General features: G+C 44.4%; 1 protein-coding gene across 1 annotated transcript in view; it reads right to left on the reverse strand.

Moving 5' to 3' along the window:
• Positions 1–21,157, reverse strand: part of LOC311099946 (multiple epidermal growth factor-like domains protein 10) — a gene marked incomplete at both ends in the record, with an annotated part of 127,899 nt that overhangs the window by 61,849 nt on the left and 44,893 nt on the right. Inside the window, 3 exons of the mRNA XM_084140665.1 lie at positions 11,128–11,264; positions 16,025–16,145; positions 16,397–16,643. Of these exons, the coding sequence (XP_083996791.1) occupies positions 11,128–11,264; positions 16,025–16,145; positions 16,397–16,643 (505 nt within the window). The remainder of the gene's footprint in view (positions 1–11,127; positions 11,265–16,024; positions 16,146–16,396; positions 16,644–21,157) is intronic.

A 21,157-nucleotide genomic window follows, 5' to 3' on the forward strand; every position in this document is an offset into this window, starting at 1 on the left:
TCCTGCATCAATACTTTTACGGATGAGCCCTGCATCAATATATCAAATACACAACACATATTTATAAACATATATATTATATAGAGTATGGGGAACACAATAACTATAATGAAATATGTGGACCAATAGGCAATAAGACACTCAAAAACCACAGCCACAGCATGTTATGACAACATAACATAAACATAGGCTATGCTAATACCTTGTATGCCTCAGGTCTCTCTATATATATATACAGTGGGGAGAACAAGTATTTGATACATTGCCGATTTTGCAGGTTTTCCTACTTACAAAGCATGTAGAGGTCTGTAATTTTTATCATAGGTACACCTCAACTGTGAGAGACGGAATCTAAAACAAAAATCCAGAAGATCACATTGTATGATTTTTAAGTAATTAATTTGCATTTTATTGCATGACATAAGTATTTGATCACCTACCAACCAGTAAGAATTCAGTTTCTCACAGACCTGTTAGTTTTTCTTTAAGAAGACCTCCTGTTCTCCACTCATTACCTGTATTAACTGCACCTGTTTGAACTCGTTACCTGTATAAAAGACAACTGTCTACACACTCAATCAAACAGACTCCAACCTCTCCACAATGGCCAAGACCAGAGAGCTGTGAAAGGACATCAGGGATAAAATTGTAGACCTGCACAAGGCTGGGATGGGCTACAGGACAATAGGCAAGCAGCTTGGTGAGAAGGCAACAACTCTTGGCGCAATTATTAGAAAATGGAAGAAGTTCAAGATGACGGTCAATCACCCTCGGTCTGGGGCTCCATGCAAGATCTCACCTCGTGGGGCATCAATTATCATGAGGAAGGTGAGGGATCAGCCCAGAACTACATGGCAGGACCTGGTCAATGACCTGAAGAGAGCTGGGACCACAGTCTCAAAGAAAACCATTAGTAACACACTGGATTAAAATCCTGCAGCGCACGCAAGGTCCCCCTGCTCAAGCCAGCGCATGTCCAGGCCTGTCTGACGTTTGCCAATGACCATCTGGATGATCCAGAAGAGTAATGGGAGAAGGTCATGTGGTCTGATGAGACAGAAATAGAGCTTTTTGGTCTAAACTCCACTCGCTGTGTTTGGAGGAAGAAGAAGGATGAGTACAACCCCAAGAACACCATCCCAACCGTGAAGCATGGAGGTGGAAACATCATTCTTTGGGGATGCTTTTCTGCAAAGGGGACAGGATGACTGCACCGTATTGAGGGGAGGATGGATGGGGCCATGTATCTCGAGATCTTGGCCAACAACCTCCTTCCCTCAGTAAGAGCATTGAAGATGGGTCGAGGCTGGGTCTTCCAGCATGACAACGACCCGAAACACACAGCAAGGGCAACTAAGGAGTGGCTCCGTTAGAAGCATCTCAAGGTCCTGGAGTGGCCTAGCCAGACTGAGCACTGGTCTCCTTCATTTCCCAGTTGTTGATATCCCTATATCTCCATAAAGGCTCGCGAGCTGCCCAGTGACTCGAGCCTACCAGACGAGCTAAATGCCTTCTATGCTCGCTTTGAGGCAAGCAACACTGAACTAGCTGTTCCGGACAACTGTGTGATCTCGCTCTCCATGGCTGATGTGAGTAAGACCTTTAAACATGTTAACATTCAAAGGCCGCGGTGCCATTTGGATTACCAGGACTGGTACTCAGAGCATGAGCTGATCAGCTGACAAGTGTCCCAACAATGCAGAGACAACTGTCTCAACGTCAACAGTGAAGAGGCGACTCCGGGATGCTGACCTTCTTGGCAGAGTTGCAAAGAAAAAGCCATATCTCAGACTAGCCAATAAAAAGAAGAGATTAAGATGGGCAGTCTGAGATATGGCTTTTTCTTTGCAACTCTGCCTAGAAGGTCAGCATCTTCACTGTTGACGTTGAGACAGTTGTCTCTGCATTGTTGGGAAGGGCCCGTAACTAAGCAATTCACTGTTAGTCTACAACTGTTGTTTACAAAGCATGTGACAAATAACATTTGATTTGGGTAGTACACTATCGCCTCTCCCTATCTATCTCACTCAGGGAGGCTAAGGGGCACTCTTAGCAAAGTTATAATTCTCTAGTGTTAGTGGCCTTAGCAATGTTAGCAACTCCCACTCATAATGAATGGAGCTGTCATGCTACTCGGGATTCAAATCATGCCGATGGGACATGCTTATCACGCTCATTCATTTGCCCGACAGATGACGTTTGTCAAAGATATGAAGTCATAAAGCTAGAGCAGCTACAGAGCTAAGGGCAGCTGGGAGGATTGTGTGGAAAACACATGGGAAATACAGTGAGGGAAAAAAGTATTTGATCCCCTGCTGATTTTGTACGTTTGCCCACTGACAAAGAAATGATCAGTCTATAATTTTAATGGTAGGTTTATTTGAACAGTGAGAGACAGAATAACAACAAAAAAATCCAGAAGAACGCATGTCAAAAATGTTATAAATTGATTTGCATTTTAATGAGGGAAATAAGTATTTGACCCCCTCTCAATCAGAAAGATTTCTGGCTCCCAGGTGTCTTTTATACAGGTAACGAGCTGAGATTAGGAGCACACTCTTAAAGGGAGTGCTCCTAATCTCAGCTTGTTACCTGTATAAAAGACACCTGTCCACAGAACCAATCAATCAATCAGATTCCAAACTCTCCACCATGGCCAAGACCAAAGAGCTCTCCAGGGATGTCAGGGACAAGATTGTAGACCTACACAAGGCTGGAATGGGCTACAAGACCATCGCCAAGCAGCTTGGTGAGAAGGTGACAACAGTTGGTGTGATTATTCACAAATGGAAGAAACACAAAAGAACTGTCAATCTCCCTCAGCCTGGGGCTCCATGCAAGATCTCACCTCGTGGAGTTGCAATGATCATGAGAACGGTGAGGAATCAGCCCAGAACTACACAGGAGGGTTTGTCAATGAGCTCAAGGCAGCTGGGACCATAGTCACCAAGAAAACAATTGGTAACGCACTACGCCTTGAAGGACTGAAATCCTGCAGCACCCGCAAGGTCCCCCTGCTCAAGAAAGCACATATATAGGCCCGTCTGAAATTTGCCAATTAACATATGAATGATTCAGAGGAGAACTGGGTGAAAGTGTTGTGGTCAGATGAGACCAAAATCAAGCTCTTTGGCATCAACTCAACTCGCCGTGTTTGGAGGAGGAGGAATGCTGCCTATGACCCCAAGAACACCATCCCCACTGTCAAACATGGAGGTGGAAACATTATGCTTTGGGGGTGTTTTTCTGCTAAGGGGACAGGACAACTTCACCGCATCAAAGGGACGATGGACGGGGCCATGTACCGTCAAATCTTGGGTGAGAACCTCCTTCCCTCAGCCAGGCCATTGAAAATTGGTATTTCAGCATGACAATGACCCAAAACACACTGCCAAGGCAACAAAGGAGTGGCTCAAGAAGAAGCACATTAAGGTCCTGGAGTGGCCTAGCCAGTCTCCAGACCTTAATCCCATAGAAAATATGTGGAGGGAGCTGAAGGTTCGAGTTGTCAAACGTCAGCCTCGAAACCTTAATGACTTGGAGAAGATCTGCAAAGAGGAGTGGAACAAAATCCCTCCTGAGATGTGTGCAAACCTGGTGGCCAACAACAAGAAACATCTGACCTCTGTGATTGCCAACAAGGGTTTTGCCACCAAGTACTAAGTAATGTTTTGCAGAGGGGTCAAATACTTATTTCCCTCATTAAAATGGGGTCCTCTGTAGCTCAGCTGGTAGAGCACGGCGCTTGTAATGCCAGGGTAGTGGGTTCGATCCCCGGGACCACCCATATACAAAAAAATGTATGCACGCATGACTGTAAGTCGCTTTGGATAAAAGCGTCTGCTAAATGGCATATTGTTATTATTATAAATCAATTTATAACATTTTTGACATGCGTTTTTCTGGATTTTGTTGTTGTTATTCTGTGTCTCACTGTTCAAATAAACCTACCATTAAAATGATATACTGATCATGTCATTGTCAGTGGGCAAATGTACAAAATCAGCAGGGGATCAAATACTTTTTTCCCTCACTGGATCTGTTCACATTACATTAAGTGTCCTACAGTTACTCAGGGTAAACCAAAGAATTCACCATAGTGTAAGTGTGTCGTATATAAGTGTATACACTATAAATCAAGTGTAGACTGCAGTGACGGGAATGAGGTGCTTTATGGGGTCAATTACTGTGAGACATTGTAAACGTTGCCCTCCTATATCAGAGGAGGCTGGTGTCCAGCGATATAGGAAGACAGGCTCATTGGAACGGCTGGAATGAGATACACGGTAAGGTATCAAACACATGGTTTCCATGTGTTTGATTCCATTCCATTTAATCTATTCCAGCCATTACGATGAGCCAGTCCTCTGATTTCCCCGCCCACCAGCCACCACTTTCTTACACAGCTGAATGCATGTGTCTTAGCTCAACTGCTTTGTTGACATCTGATAAAAATATAGGAGCTTATACTTGAGGGAATTTACTATTGCAATACTATACTGAACAAAAATATAAATTGAACATTCAACAATTTCAAAGATTTTACTTACAGTACATAAGGAAATCAGTTAATTGAAATAAATAAATTAGGCCCTAATCTATAGATTTCACATGACTTGGCAGGGGTGCAGCCATGGGTTGGCCTGGGAGGGCATAGGCCCACCCACTGGGGAGCCAGGCCCAGTTAATCAGAATGAGTATTTCCCCACAAAAGGGCTTTATTACAGACAGAAATACTCCATGCTCCCACAAAACTTAAGACGTCTGTGGCATTGTGTTGTGTGACAAAGCTGCACATTTTAGAGTGGCCTTTTATTGTCCCCAGCACAAGGTGCATCTGTGCAATGATCATACTGTTTAATCAACTTCTTGATATGCTACACCTGTCAGGTGGATGGATTATCTTGGCAAAGGAGAAACGCTCACTAACAGGGATGTAAACAAATTTGTGCACAACATTTTTTGGGATCTTTTATTTCAGCTTATGAAACATGGGACCAACACTTTACATGTTGCGTTTATATTTTTGTTCGGTATACATACAGTGGACCTCTTGAGTCACTACCCATACACAAAAACACATACACAACTTCCGAAAATAACACACACACAATCATTGCCTCGTCCCCAACCAACCCTAGCCAGATTTGTGTATAGTCCTCCTGAGTCACATGACACACACACATACACACGCCACACACACACGCACGCACGCACATACACACACACACACACAATACCCACCCACCTCCTTCCCCCCAACAGAGTCCCCCACCATCCACCATGAACCTAGCCTGGCCTGGCCTATAGTCCCTGGTTCTGGGTTTCCCTTCCAGCACTCCAGCCCTCCATAGCCCATCAGGGTGTGGCTAGGAAGGCATAGCCACAGACAGAGGTATGGAATACAGTACCAGGGTTTTACCATGACGTCTGGTTTCCCTCAAGCCCTTATTAACTCAGAAAAGTGCACTTGCAGTGCTATTCCTGTAGGTTCACTGGGCTGGCTAAGTATATGGTGCGTCCCTCTCTGATACTGTTCATTATATGGACTTAAAGTTCTTCTCTGCTGCAGGAACCAAATAATTCTGATTGGAACGTGATTCACTCCTCTAAACTACTTCAAATAGTATTTGTTTTCCTTCAAATGCTTTAGCTGTGCTTGATTGAGCTTGCCTGGTACAATGTGAGCAATGGAATCATCCCGAAAATGCAATTCCCGCCCATCTGGAACTCCAGGCAGATTCGATCAAACGCTCAAAGCATTTGACTGAAAACAAGTACTATTTCAACCCAGGTCTGCTGAGGACACAGTTGCTTGTTTGCTTGTGTGCACACATACATGCATAGTCGTTGTGAAAGGATTACCTAAGCACATTTTCCTCATAGGACATTTACTGTCATCCTAGACGGTTTGGCTCAAGCCCAGTTCTGGCAGTGCAATTGGAGGGTCTCTCAAAGGAAGAGTCAGAATATTAAAGAAAGTTGCACACTGTACATTACTCCCAGGATGCATACCAAATTGCATGCTATTCCCTATATAGTGCACTAATTTTGACCAGGGCCCAGTGGGCCCTATAAAGGGAATAGTATGCCATTTGGGGCGTAAACCCAGCGATTTATTCTCTAAGGAGGAGCCCACAGGAGACTCAAGCAGCAGTAGTGCAATGGGAGGGTCTCTTGAATCTACTATTTCTATACCCCACAGCTTTCTCAGGCATACCAGGCCTCTGACTGCAGCCAGCCTGACAAGCAGCAGACAGACCGCTAGCCACAGAGACAGAGCGCATCCTACTGTAGCCTGGTGGTCTGGAATAGCTCCACACTCCTGTGGTCACACACACACACATTCCAAATCACTTCGTTCCGCTCCCTTCATCCTCGCCGCAACCAGACCACACGCACGCAGGCAAACACACAAACCTTTTCCTCCCTTTACTGTAAGCTGCAAGAAGCCCTATGCCATTGTTGGTCATGGTCATAATTCCTTGTGTGTTTGTCCGTCTCTCCAACCCACACCGTGCCCCATCTGGGCCCAGATATGTGGGATAGGAGGAAAACAATAACACTGCTAAGTTTAGCGCTAGCCTCCTCCCTTCCACTTGACTGTGTTTACTGTCCCTCTCAGCTAGCTCCTAGTTAGCACTAATGACAGGACTGTGGTTCAGGACCACAGAGAGATGGGGGAGAGGGAAAGGGAACTGGAGATCGGATCTGGGATGAGGGGGGAAGGGTAAACAAGTTTATCCACTTTTTGTTGTTGGATATACTGTGCATTTAATTATAATTTAAACCAATTAAAACACACATTTAAATAAGTAAGTATATAGAGTGCCTTCGGAAAGTATTCAGACCCGTTGACTTTTTCCACGTTTTCTTACGTTACAGCCTTATTCTAAAATGTATTAAATAAATACAAATCCTCAGCAAACTACACACAATACCCCATAATAACAAAGTGAAAACTGGTTTTTAGAAATGTTTGCAAAAAAACAAAAACAGAAATACCTTATTTACATCAGTATTCAGACCGTTTGCTATGAGACTCGAAATTGAGCTCAGGTGCATCCTGTTTCCATTGGTCATCCTTGAGATGTTTCTACAACTTGATTGGAGTCCACTTGTGGTCAATTCAATTGATTGCACATGATCTGGAAAGGCACACACCTGTCTACAGTGAAGGAAAAAAGTATTTGACCCCCTGCTGATTTTGTACGTTTGCCCACTGACAAAGAAATGATCAGTCTATAATTGTAATAGTAGGTTTATTTGAACAGTGAGAGAGAATAACAACAACAAAAATCCAGAAAAACGCATGTCAAAAATGTTATAAATTGATTTGCATTTTAATGAGGGAAATAAGTATTTGACCCCCTCTCAATCAGAAAAATGTCCTTGATTGGCCCAGCCAGAGGTCGGACTTGAACCTGATCAAACATCTCTGGAGAGACCTGAAAATAGCTGTGCAGCAACGCTCCCCATCCAACCTGACAGAGCGTGAGAGGATCTGCAGAGAAGAATGCGAGTGTCTCCAAATACAGGTGTGTCAAGCTTGTAGCATCATACCCAAGAAGACTCAATGCTGTAATCACTACCAAAGGTGCTTCAACAAAGTACTGAGTAAAGGGTTTTATGTAAATGTGTTATTTAACTCAAAAACTTTTTTTACATTTGCAAACATTTCTAAACCTGTTTTGGATTCGTCATTATGGGGTATTGTGTGTAGATTGATGATGGGGGGGACAATGTAATCAATTTTAGAATAAGTCTGTAACGTAACAAAATGTGGAAAAAGTCAAGTGGTCTGAATACTTTCCGAATGCACTGTAAAAGTACACTAAGCATAAGGACAGACTAACCAGGGAGAACACTAAAAATGATGACAGACTAACCAGGGAAGTGAACTAGATGGGTAAAAGCTAAAACAACAGAGAATCCGGATAAGCCTGTGTGAAGAGGTGTGTCTTTAATGTGGACTTGAATATGTGTTTTTATTGTGAGGTTCTGACATGGACAGGGAGGGAGTTTTAGAGTTGGGGGGCTGCACTGCTAAAATCATATGGGTTGTTTTATTAGCTAAACCTTCCATTGTACACACAAACAATTTATTTATTCAGTAAGCAATTCCACTTTACATGGATATGTGGCCAAAAAATTACAATAATCTCATGTAATAATCCTATGCTTTCTCCCCTCTCTCTCCAGATGAAATCTTGCGATTTATGACGGCCGGCCGCCCAACAACCTGCCCGCTTGACCCTATCCCCTCCTCTCTTCTCCAGACCATTTCTGGAGACCTTCTCCCTTACCTCACCATGCTCATCAACTCATCCTTGACCGCTGGCCATGTCCCTTCCGTCTTCAAGAGAGCGAGAATTGCACCCCTCCTCAAAAAACCTACACTCGATCCCTCCGATGTCAACAACTACAGACCAGTATCCCTTCTTTCTTTTCTCTCCAAAGCACTCTTGAGCGTGCCGTCTCTAGCCAACTCTCCTGCTATCTCTCTCAGAATGACCTTCTTGATCTAAACCAGTCAGGTTTCAAGACTGGTCATTTAACTGAGACTGCTCTTCTCTGTGTCACGGAGGCTCTCCGCACTGCTAAAGCTAACTCTCTCTCCTCTGCTCTTATCCTTCTAGACCTATCCGCTGCCTTTGATACTGTGAACCATCAGACCCTCCTCTCCATCCTCTCCGAGTTGGGCATCTCCGGCTCTGCTCACTCTTGGATTGTGTCCTACCTGACAGGTCGCTCCTACCAGGTGGCGTGGCGAGAATCTGTCTCCGCACCACGTGCTCTCACCACTGGTGTCCCCCAGGGCTCAGTTCTAGGCCCTCTCCTATTCTCTCTATACACCAAGTCGCTTGGCTCTGTCATATCCTCACATGGTCTCTCCTATCATTGCTATGCAGACAACACACAATTAATTTTCTCCTTTCCCCATTCTGATAACCAAGTGGCGAATCGCATCTCTGCATGTCTGGCAGACATATCAGTGTGGATGTCGGATCACCACCTCAAGCTGAACCTCGGCAAGACGGAGCTGCTCTTCCTCCCGGGGACTGCCCGCTCCATGATCTCGCCATCACGGTTGACAACTCAATTGTGTCCTCCTCCCAGAGTGCAAAGAACCTTGGCGTGACCCTGGACAACACCCTGTCGTTCTCCGCTAACATCAAAGCGGTGACCCGATCCTGCAGGTTCATGCTCTACAACATTCGCAGAGTACGACCCTACCTTACACAGAAAGCGGCACAGGTCCTAATCCAAGCAGTTGTCATCTCCCGTCTGGATTACTGCAACTCGCTGTTGGCTGGGCTCCCTGCCTGTGCCATTAAACCCCTACAACTTATCCAGAACGCTGCACCCCGTCTGGTGCTCAACCTTCCCAAGTTCTCTCATGTCACCCCGCTCCTCCGCACACTCCACTGGCTTCCAGTTGAGGCTTGCATCTACTACAAGACCATGGTGCTTGACTACGGAGCTGTGAGGGGAACGGCACCTCCTTACCTTCAGGCTCTGATCAGACCCTACACCCAAACGAGGGCACTACGTTCATCCACCTCTGGCCTGCTAGCTCCCCTACCTCTACGGAAGCACAGTTCCCGCTCAGCCCAGTCAAAGCTATTCGCTGCTCTGGCACCCCAATGGTGGAACAAGCTCCTCCACGACGCCAGGACAGCGGAGTCACTGACCACCTTTCGGAGACACTTGAAACCCCCACGACGCCAGGACAGCTGAGTCACTGACCACCTTCCGGAGACACTTGAAACCCTACCTCTTTATGGAATACCTGGAATAGTATAAAGTAATCCTTCTACCCCCCCACCCCCCCTTCCCCCACACAAAAAAATAAAAAAGTGGTTGTCCTACTGGCTATCATAAGTTGAATGCACCAATTTGTAAGTCGCTCTGGATAAGAGCGTCTGCTAAATGATGTAAATGTAAATGTAATGTATCAAGTGGATTTTTTAAATCCTGATAATGAATTGATCATATCTGATGATCTAATATCAAATTACATAAAGGTTATGTTTGAGTTAAGTGCAGTATAGATGAACATGTACACTACTTTATTTCATCATGTCATACTGTTGTTTGTGCTCCAGTTTACCCTAATTACTAAAGACAGACATAACAATTAGGTTGACTGGCATAACGTGTGCACCACATTTGTCCAGTGGGTATTTATAGCAGGCAGTGTGGTGTGGTCATTGTTACAAGGCCCTATTAAGTACATTTTCATTCACTAGTTAATTGCCTGCTGGCCTCTCTCTCCTTCACTATCTCCCTCTCTCTCCCCCCTCTTTACCTCTCTCTCTCTCTGACCCCCCTCTCTCCCTCTGGCCTTGCCTGCTACCCTCTCTCTCCATCTCCCTCTCTCGCTCTCTCTCTCCCTCCCTCTCTCCTTGACCTTGTTGTTATTGGTCTGGAGGGATCGATGGGACAGCTACAGTAGCAACAGATGGCCTGCTCTAGTTTCACTAAAACATATTGACCTAATGTAGATCAAAGATTACAGTTGCCATTGACTTCCAATACAGTCATCGCCGACTACGCCAACTGTTAAACAGCGTATACAACCAAGGGATAACTTAGTGTTTGGTTATGACATTATAGTTGTATGTGATAGCTTTTGTTACCAGAATTTCTAATAAAATTTGCTTTGCAAAACTTGGGATATAGACCAAAAATGATCAAAACAATCAAATTCTCCTTTTACAAACTCTAGCTACTGTAGAAATTGAACAAATATCCATCTTAGTTAGCCTAGTAGTATGGACTATGCTAGGGTCAGGAGTTTTTCTTGACCATATAACTGGAACAGAATAACACGGACCCGAAAAAATTGTGAATTCCAGAAAAACTGCTTTAATTAGTTTAATTGAATAGGAGCCCATTAGTGTTATGGCATGTTATAGGGCATTTCATGTCAAAATAATGTTTATTTTGTATGAAACATGGAGGGAGGGTGGTTGCTCAATGTAGGGTTTGTATTTGTTATTTTACCTTAACTTTGCTACTATGTTAAATTAAATAAACCATTATAAATCAAGAAAAAAAAGGCATGTCATATCAAGATTTAGCATGGCTAAATTTGGTTTGGCCTGGCCTAGATTGTCTTACCGTTCGCCAGTGTAGCCAGGGCTGCAAAAACACTGTCCGCTGGAGGAGAAACAAGTCCCCCCATTGAGACACTGGCACTCCTGGGAACATTTCCTGCCGAAGCGCCCCTCCAGACACGGCTGGCCACACACTGTACCCTAAACACACACAGAACACATATGTGTCAGTAAAATATCAAAATCACATAGTCAATACAATCCCAGCAAACAGGGGACATCCTAAAGACATTGGGCAACGTTCCCATTATGTCCCTTTAACCTTTTCACGTGTGAGTTCCAAATATCCCCAGCGTGAGATTTTTTATGCGTGTGACATCAGAATGTGCTCACTGTTCCAAATGTTAATGTTACGAAACAGGACAGTTAACACGCACTGCCCTCAAACCAAGGCACGCTGCCTGCTAATTATCTATAAGCTATGTTTCAATTTATCAATTTCAAATGATTTTCAAACAGTTTTATTTTCAAACAACAATTTATAATTAGGTGCGTACTGCCTCCTCATTACTTCATATAGAAGTAGCCCATTTCACTGCGGCAGACAATTTACGTTTGAGTCATACTACGCTAATTCAGACCCCTTCACTTTTACCACATTTTGTTTCGTTACAGCCTTATTCTACAATTGATTAAATAATTTAAAATCCTCAGCAAGTGGAAGGGGGAAAAAGTAAGGAACTTGTCTGTCGGCCTTGCATTAAAGAACATAATTGGTTAAAGAAAACTGTGATAAATAAAAAAGTATACCAGTTTCACTTAAGGAAGAAGATCCTGGCGCAGACGAAGATGGCGGCCTCGCGACTAGCTCTTAGGAAACTTTGCAGTATTTTGTTTTTTTTAATGTATTATTTTTTACATTATTAGCTTAGAAAATGTTTTACATCATTACATACAGCCGGGAAAAACTATTGGATATCAGAGCGGCGGTAACTCACCAGCATTACGACCAGGAATACGACTTTCCCGAAGCAGATCTTTTGTTTGCTCTTCCCAGGGCAACTGAACTGATTCCAGCGGCTGACCCAAAAAATCGCCGGCGGAGGAGAGGCACTCGGAATGGCCTGCTGGTCCGACTTAGGAGGCGCACACATCACCCACCGCTTCCAAGTATTCTTCTCGCTAATGTTCAGTCTTTGGTTAACAAAGTCGACGAACTACGGGCAAGGATTTCTTTCCAGAGAGACATCAAGGCCTGTAACATACTCTGTTTCACGGAAACATGGCTCTCTTGGAATATTCTGTCGAAATCGGTCCAGCCATATGGGTTCTCAGTTCATCGCGCAGACAGGAATAAATATCTCTCTGGGAAGCAGAAGGGCGGAGGTGTGTGTTTCATGATTAATGACTCGTGATGTAATTGTAGTAACATAGAGGAACTCGAGTCCTTCTGTTCACCCGACCTAGAATATCTCACAATCAAATGCCGACCGTATTATCTCCCAAGATAATTTTCTTCGGTTATAGTCACGGCCGTGTATATCCCCCCTCAAGCCGATACCACGACGGCCATCAAATAACTTCACTGGACCTTATGCAATCTGAAAATCACATATCCTGAGGCTGCATTTATTGTACCCGGGGATTTTAACAAAACTAATTTGACGACTAGGCTGCCGAAGTTCTATCAACATATCGACTGTTGTACTTGCGCTGCTAAAATCCTCGACCATTGCTATTCAAACTTCCGGGACGGTTATAAGGCCCTCCCCCGCCCTCCTTTCTGCAAATCTGACCACAACTCCATTATGCTTCTCCCTTCCTATAGGCAGAAACTCAAAAAGGAAGTACCCGTGCTAAGGACTATTCAATGCTGATCTGACCAATCAGAATCCACGCTTCAAGATTGTTTTGATCACGTGGACTGGGATATGTTCCGGGTAGCTTCCGAAAATAATTTAGACATATACACTGAAACGGTGACTGAGTTTATCAGGAAGTGTATAGGTGATGTTGTGCCCACTGTGACTATTAAAATCTACCCTAACCAGAAACCGTGGATAGACGGCAGCATTTGCACAAATCTGAATGCGCGAACCACCGCATTCAACCATGGCAAGGTGGCTGGGAATATGGCCACCATTGTTCTTGTAACCAAGAAAGCAAAGGTAACTGAACTAAATGACTATCGCCCCGTAGCACTCAAATATGTCATCATGAAGTGCTTTGAGAGACTAGTCAAGGATCATATCACCTCTACCTTACCTGTCACCCTAGACCCACTTCAATTTGCTTACCGCCCCAATAGATACACAGACGATGCAATCGCCATCACACTGCCCTATCCCATCTGGACAAGAGGAATACCTATGTAAGAATGCTGTTCATTGACTATAGCTCAGCATTCAACACCATAGTACCCTCCAAGCTCATCATTAAGCTCGTGGCTCTGGGTCTGAACCCCGCCCTGTGCAACTGGGTCCTGGACTTCCTGAGGGCCGCCCCCAGGTGGTGAAGGTAGGAAACAACATCTCCACTTCGCTGATCCTCAACACTGGGGCCCCACAAGGGTGCGTGCTCAGCCCCCTCCTGTACTCCCTGTTCACCCATGACTGCGTGGCCAAGCACGCCTCCAACTCAATCATCAAGTTTGCAGACGACACAACAGTAGTAGGCTTGATTACCAACAATGATGAGCCCGCCTACAGGGAGGAGGTGAGGGCTCTGGGAGTGTGGTGCCAGGAAAATAACCTCTCACTCAACATCAACAAAACAAAGGAGATGATCGTGGACTTCAGGAAACAGCAGAGGGTGCACCCCCCTATCCAAATCGACAGGACCGCAGTGGAGAAGGTGGAAAGCTTCAAGTTCCTTGGCTTACACATCACCGACAAACTGAAATGGTCCACCCACGCAGACAGTGTGGTGAAGAAGGCGCAAAAGAGCCTCTTCAACCTCAGGAGACTGAAGAAATGTGGCTTATCACCTAAAACCCTAAAACTTTTACAGATGCACAATTGAGAGCATCCTGTCGGGCTGTATCCCACAACCGCAGGGCTCGCCAGAGGGTGGTGCAGTCTGCCGAACGCATTACCAGGGGCAAACTACCCGCCCTCCAAGACACATACAGCACCCGATGTCACAGGAAGGCCAAAAAGATCATCAAGGACATCAACCACCCGAGCCACTGCCTGTTCACCCCGCTATCATCCAGAAGGCGAGGTCAGTACAGGTGCATCAAAGCTGGGACCGAGAGAATGAAAAAAAGCTTCTATCTCAAGGCCATCAGACTGTTATATAGCCATCACTAGCCGGCTACCACCCGGTTTCTCAACCCTGCACCTTAAAGGCTGCTGCCCTATATACAGTGGGGAGAACAAGTATTTGATACACTGCCGATTTTGCAAGTTTTCCTACTTACAAAGCATGTAGAGGTCTGTAATTTTTATCATAGTTACACTTCAACTGTGAGAGACGGAATCTAAAACAAAAATCCAGAAAATCACATTGTATGATTTTTAAGTAATTAATTTGCATTTTATTGCATGACATACAGTGGGGGAAAAAAGTATTTAGTCAGCCACCAATTGTGCAAGTTCTCCCACTTAAAAAGATGAGAGAGGCCTGAAATTTTCATCATAGGTAGACGTCAACTATGACAGACAAATTGAGATTTTTTTTCTCCAGAAAATCACATTGTAGGATTTTTTATGAATTTATTTGCAAATTGTGGTGGAAAATAAGTATTTGGTCACCTACAAACAAGCAAGATTTCTGGCTCTCACAGACCTGTAACTTCTTCTTTAAGAGGCTCCTCTGTCCTCCACTCGTTACCTGTATTAATGGCACCTGTTTGAACTTGTTATCAGTATAAAATACACCTGTCCACAACCTCAAACAGTCACACTCCAAACTCCACTATGGCCAAGACCAAAGAGCTGTCAAAGGACACCAGAAACAAAATTGTAGACCTGCACCAGGCTGGGAAGACTGAATCTGCAATAGGTAAGCAGCTTGGTTTGAAGAAATCAACTGTGGGAGCAATTATTAGGAAATGGAAGACATACAAGACCACTGATAATCTCCCTCGATCTGGGGCTCCACGCAAGATCTCACCCCGTGGGGTCAAAATGATCACAAGAACGGTGAGCAAAAATCCCAGAACCACACAGGGGGACCTAGTGAATGACCTGCAGAGAGCTGGGACCAAAGTAACAAAGCCTACCATCAGTAACAAACTACGCCGCCAGGGACTCAAATCCTGCAGTGCCAGACGTGTCCCCCTGCTTAAACCAGTACATGTCCAGGCCCGTCTGAAGTTTGCTAGAGTGCATTTGGATGATCCAGAAGAGGATTGGGAGAATGGCATATGGTCAGATGAAACCAAAATATAACTTTTTGGTAAAAACTCAACTCGTCGTGTTTGGAGGACAAAGAATGCTGAGTTGCATCCAAAGAACACCATACCTACTGTGAAGCATGGGGGTGGATACATCATGCTTTGGGGCTGTTTTTCTGCAAAGGGACCAGGACGACTGATCCGTGTAAAGGAAAGAATGAATGGGGCCATGTATCGTGAGATTTTGAGTGAAAACCTCCTTCCATCAGCAAGGGTATTGAAGATGAAACGTGGCTGGGTCTTTCAGCATGACAATGATCCCAAACACACCGCCCGGGCAACGAAGTAGTGGCTTCGTAAGAAGCATTTCAAGGTCCTGGAATGGCCTAGCCAGTCTCCAGATCTCAACCCCATAGAAAATCTTTGGAGGGAGTTGAAAGTCCGTGTTGCCCTGCTAAAAAACTTGAACGTGACCAATACAATTTGATTTGATTTTATTAGAAATGTTCACTATATGTACAGTACATCAATAGAGCATGTATTGATACAAATGTGTGTGTGTGTGGTAAAATGTACTCAGACAGTCTTTAACTTGTCTTTAACGTGTGTGTGTGTGTGTTACCATCCATCCAGCAGGACAGGAGCACTCTCCAGTGACATGGTGACACACTCCTCCGTTCTGGCAGGGGCATCTCTCCTCACACTGCTGCCCATGCTTCCCTGGCAGGCACAGGTCTTCACAACTATAGGAAAAGAGGCAAAACAGGAAAACAAACCTTATCGACTTAAAAACATGACTGGGTCAGAAATGAATGTGTGAGGCCGTGGTATTTAGAAATTGAAATAACACTGTCTTTCACAAGAACATCCCTTTCAAGTCCCTTTTTTCTTTAGTACCATAGCCACCCTCGTCAGCAACTAGCACATTTGTGTACATACAGTTTTTTTTTTCTTGTGTTTCCGAGTGCGTGTGTGCGTGTCTCTGCTGACTCACAAAGCTCCGAGGTATCCGGGCGAACACTTGCACTCTCCGGTCACGTGGTTGCACGTGGCACCATTCTGGCACTGGCACTTCTGTTGACATCCATTGCCATAGGTGCTTGCCACGCAGATCTCCTCACAGCGCCAGCCCCTGTACCCAGGCTGGCAGATACAGGCGCCTGTGATGGGGTTACACAGTGCACTGTTCTGACACTGGCAATGGTTACTGCAATGAGGACCCCAGTGGTTGCTGTCACACGCTGAGGGAGAAATAAGTGAGGGAATGTAAGGTTTAAACTTAAAGAGTTACAACAAGGGCTGAACAACAAGGCAACAAGGGCTGACATTAGTGTTCTATTTAGTGTATAAGTATGTGAGTTTGTCTGAAAAAATGCTGTCATGTCCTGGTCATTGAGGGATTGAAATACATAGACAATTAGTTTACTGCTAAGAGACCACACAAAATCCAGCCAGAAAACACTGGCCATCCACATCCAGTTCCTTAAGCTGATTCCATCAGTTATTGTTTTGATTTATTACCTCACGTTGAGGTCAATCATCTCTCTTTGCCAGTTGTACATAACTGGGATTTATTTTAGGTGCACACCTGTTTTAAGTTTTTGACAGGCAGCTGTGCTGGCAGATCACCTCAGCTAAAGCTAACGTAAACATTGGGGCGAAATTAACATGCGCTTCGTTGTTTCTACACTGAGTAAAGGATCACTTGACCAAAACAAACATCGGCCCCCAAGTGTTTCAGTCTTCCAGAGATTTGAGACTGGGACGGAGATTCACCTTCCAGCAGCACAATGACCCTAAGCATACTGCTAAAGCAACACTCGGGTGGTTTATGGGGAAACATTTAAATGTCTTGGAATGGCCTAGTCAAAGCCCAGACCTCAATCGAATTGAGAATCTGTGGTATGACTTAAAGATTGTTGTACACCAGCGGAACCCATCCAACCTGAAGGAGCTGGAGCAGTTTTGCCTTGAAGAATGGGCAAAAATCCCAGTGGCTAGATGTGCCAAGCTTATAGAGACATACCCCAAGAGACTTGCAGCTGTAATTGCTGCAATAGGTGGCTCTACAAAGTATTGACTTTGGGGGAGTGAATAGTTATGCACGCTCAAGTTCACGCTCAAGCTTATTTCTTGTTTGTTTCACAATAAAACATATTTTGCATCTTCAAGGTGGTAGGCATGTTGTGTAATATTAATAATAATAATAATATGCCATTTAGCAGACTCTTTTATCCAAAGCGACTTACAGTCATGCGTGCATACATTTTTGTGTATGGGTGGTCCCAGGGATCGAACCCACTACCTTGGCGTTACAAGCGCCGTGCTCTACCAGCTGAGCTACAGAGGACCAGAGTTGTGAAAATGAAATGATACAAACCCCCCCAAAATCCATTTTAATTCCAGGTTGTAAGGCAACAAAATAGGAAAAATGCCAAGGAGGGTGAATACTTTCGCAAGCCACTGTACAAGCCCTTAACCAACAATGCAGTTTAAGAAAAATAAGAGTTAAGAAAATATTTACTAAATAAACATATTTTTTTATTTAAGTAACACAATAAAATAATAATAACAAGGCTATATACAGAGGGTACTGGTACTGAGTCAATGTGGGGGTACAGGTTAGTCGAGGTAATTTAGTTAATAGCCCCGTGTAGCTCAGTTGGTAGAGCATGGCACTTGCAATGCCAGGGTTGTGGGTTCGATTCCCATGGGGGGCCAGTATGAAAAATAAAAAATGTATATGTATGCACTCACTAACTATACGTCTCTCTGGATAAGAGCATCTGCTAAATATGTAAAATGTAGGGGTAAAGTGATAGATAATAGATAGCATAGATAATAAACAGTGATTAGTAGCACTGTCAAAAAAGGGGGGGTCAAGAGGGGGCGCTAGTGAGCACCTCATGGAGAAGACGCTTCTCTGACTACCTCCTCCTCACCCCTGCTTACATGTGATTTACATTTTGCCCGATCAAACTGCTACAATGAGCAACCCTATGAGAAACACAGCCAAGGGGAAACTAAATAATCTAAAAACAACCGGCAAGAGAGACTGCAAAGTCCATACCGCCGTGTCTGAACCCACCACAGCACAAGACGAGGATGGCGATGCTTGCGTTAGCCTGGCCGTAATGGCTAGCATGGCTAACCCTGACTCGGAGCCTTCACCGACTATCATATTAGCAGCTATCAAGAAAATTGAAGAGGACATGAACACTCGATTTAATCATCTGGACTCATCCTTATAATCAGTGCAAACCTCCCTTGCTGACCACACAACCCGCATTATTGACCTGGAAGGAAACACAGGTGACCACAAGACACACATCACCACCCTCGAGGGACAGTATGAAGAGCTACTAACAGCAAACAAAGCTATGAACCTCGAGGGACGTTCAAGGCGTTTTAATATCAAAATCACAGGCTTGGAAGAAACAATTGAGAATGGCAGACCAACTCAGTTTGTGGCAGAACTCATACCAAAACTATTAGGGATCAACAATTTCCCCCAAGGCCTAAAAGTGGACCGAGTGCACCACATCGGCATGCTCTCCGCTACGCGGCCCCGAGTAATTATTGCCAAAATCCACCACAACCCCGAGAAGGAAAAGATTATGCGCCTGTCCTGCCAGCAATTCCCCCTGTCCTTCAACGGGGCTCGGGTTAACATATACCCAGACTACACTGCTGAGGTAACCAAGCAGCGCCAGGCCTTCGATAGAGCAAGGAAGATACTCAGAGAGGCGGGAATCAGACACGGCCTCCTCTTCCCTGCTCGGCTGATTCTTACCCACGGTACAGTAGAGAAGGTGTTCGAAAAACCACAGGATGCCGAGTCGGGTTGTTAGTTCCGATTATCCTGCCGTTTTTAGAAATGACAGCGCTGTCATCTTTTCATGCAAATGACAGGGATTTGGGCCTGGTCGGGTATCTCGAGTAAATCCTTTGTGTCCGACTCGTTTTTTTTTGTCCTGTTCTGATATCCAGAAGCTCTTTTTGGTCATAAGAGACGGTGGCAGAAATATGATGTACAAAATAAGTTACAAACAATGCGAAAAAACACACAAAATAGCACAATTGGCAGTCATCTCCTCCAGCGCAGACACCCGGAATCTTTATACTCAGCCAATATCTCCCAATATCTTCCTAATATTAAAGAAAGATAAAGATTAAAAAGATCCATCTTCATATCGTCCTATTGCCCTGCTCGGATACGACCTTAAGGTGTTTCCTAAAATACTCGCAAACAGACAAATAAATGCATTTCAACAATAATTCATCATGACCAAACTGGTTTTATCCCAGGCAGATTCTCATTTTCCAACGTTAGGCGACTGATGAATATCATGTATTCCAAACATGACAAAGATTCTAAAGTTGCCATTCTTGCACTTGACGCTCAACACCCGTTGAATATGGCCAGTGTCAGTAAACGTTGGCAAAACATAAAAACAGCCTAACCAGCCCTGCTAGGGCGAGTAAAATGGGTGAGTGAGCTGTTCTCTCATTTGTGTCTGGAAGTAGCTAGCAAGCTAGCCAACGTTAGCCAGTTAGCCAGTTAGCTTGGGTGCTTGACTCCTGTTGTTTGGTCAGAACGCTCGGATCAACCCTCCTCCTAGGCCAGAGCATCCAGTGTGCGCTCTGAACGCTCCAAGAGTGAAACGCTCTGAATTTACGAACGGACAATCTGACAACGCTCTGAGTTTACGAATGCCCAGAGCACACTCTGGCACTCCAGATTAAATGTACGAACACACCCGTAGTATAAACCCGCCTTTAGTCTTGAAATCTTTGGTTGTTTAATACATGGCCTCACATGTGAATCCTTAAAGAGATGGGTGGGGCTAAGGCTTAAGAGGGTGTGAACGATGCTGAATGGGTGTAGACAAAGAAGAGGTCTTCAGTAGGTTTACCAAAACATTCAAGAGCCATTTTCTCAAAAGTGAGGTTACAAGTTTATCAACTTTCAAAGCAGAATAACTTTCCCATTGTTCCTCAACTGTAGTGTATGACATACAGTTGAAGTCGGAAGTTTACTGACATCGGCCATATTCAACGGGTGTTGAGCGTTCGTAAATTCGTCAGTTATTCTGCGCTCTGGCACACTCAGACGAGAGCGCTCTGACTGAAATCGGAGTAGATAGCCAGAGCAAATTTACCAGCTACGTCTATCGACAGTTATTGCAGTGACATCATGAACATTCTATTGAAATGGTTACTTGCATAGTGGAGTCTTTTGTTTAGAGATGTAGCTAGCTAGTTAGCTAGCTGAACAATGAACCATAACTCATAACGTGACTACCCTGCATGAATCTGCAGGTAGCTAACCAACCAGGTTCAACTTAAAAGGAAAACGACTTTCCGACAAAATTAGAAATGTGTAATATTTGAAAATGTAGACTATCTCACCCGTATACATGGATGGACGCTTCTCCCTCTCTGTCTCGGATGCCATGGTTGCCCTTAGTTTGAAGATGTAATCCGGAGACGTGTTTTATATAACAGACATCTGTGTGTTCTCTTTTTGACTCCGTCTGCATATTTGCAATCAAATGCCAGAATTTTCTCCATCTCCTTAGCTATCATACTCTAATTCCACCGGGCATTCCACTGATTTCAAAACACGGTCCTCCAGAAAGTAAATTATGGCTAGCGGGAAGGTTCCTGTCTTTGTCCGTGCCTAAACCAACTTGGCTCCTAATCTAACATTTTTATTCAAATTGACAATAACCCATGTTATTTCCATTCGATG

This window comes from Coregonus lavaretus, assembly GCF_964263955.1.
Source record: "Coregonus lavaretus genome assembly, chromosome: 24".
In the NCBI taxonomy this organism is placed as follows: domain Eukaryota; kingdom Metazoa; phylum Chordata; class Actinopteri; order Salmoniformes; family Salmonidae; genus Coregonus; species Coregonus lavaretus.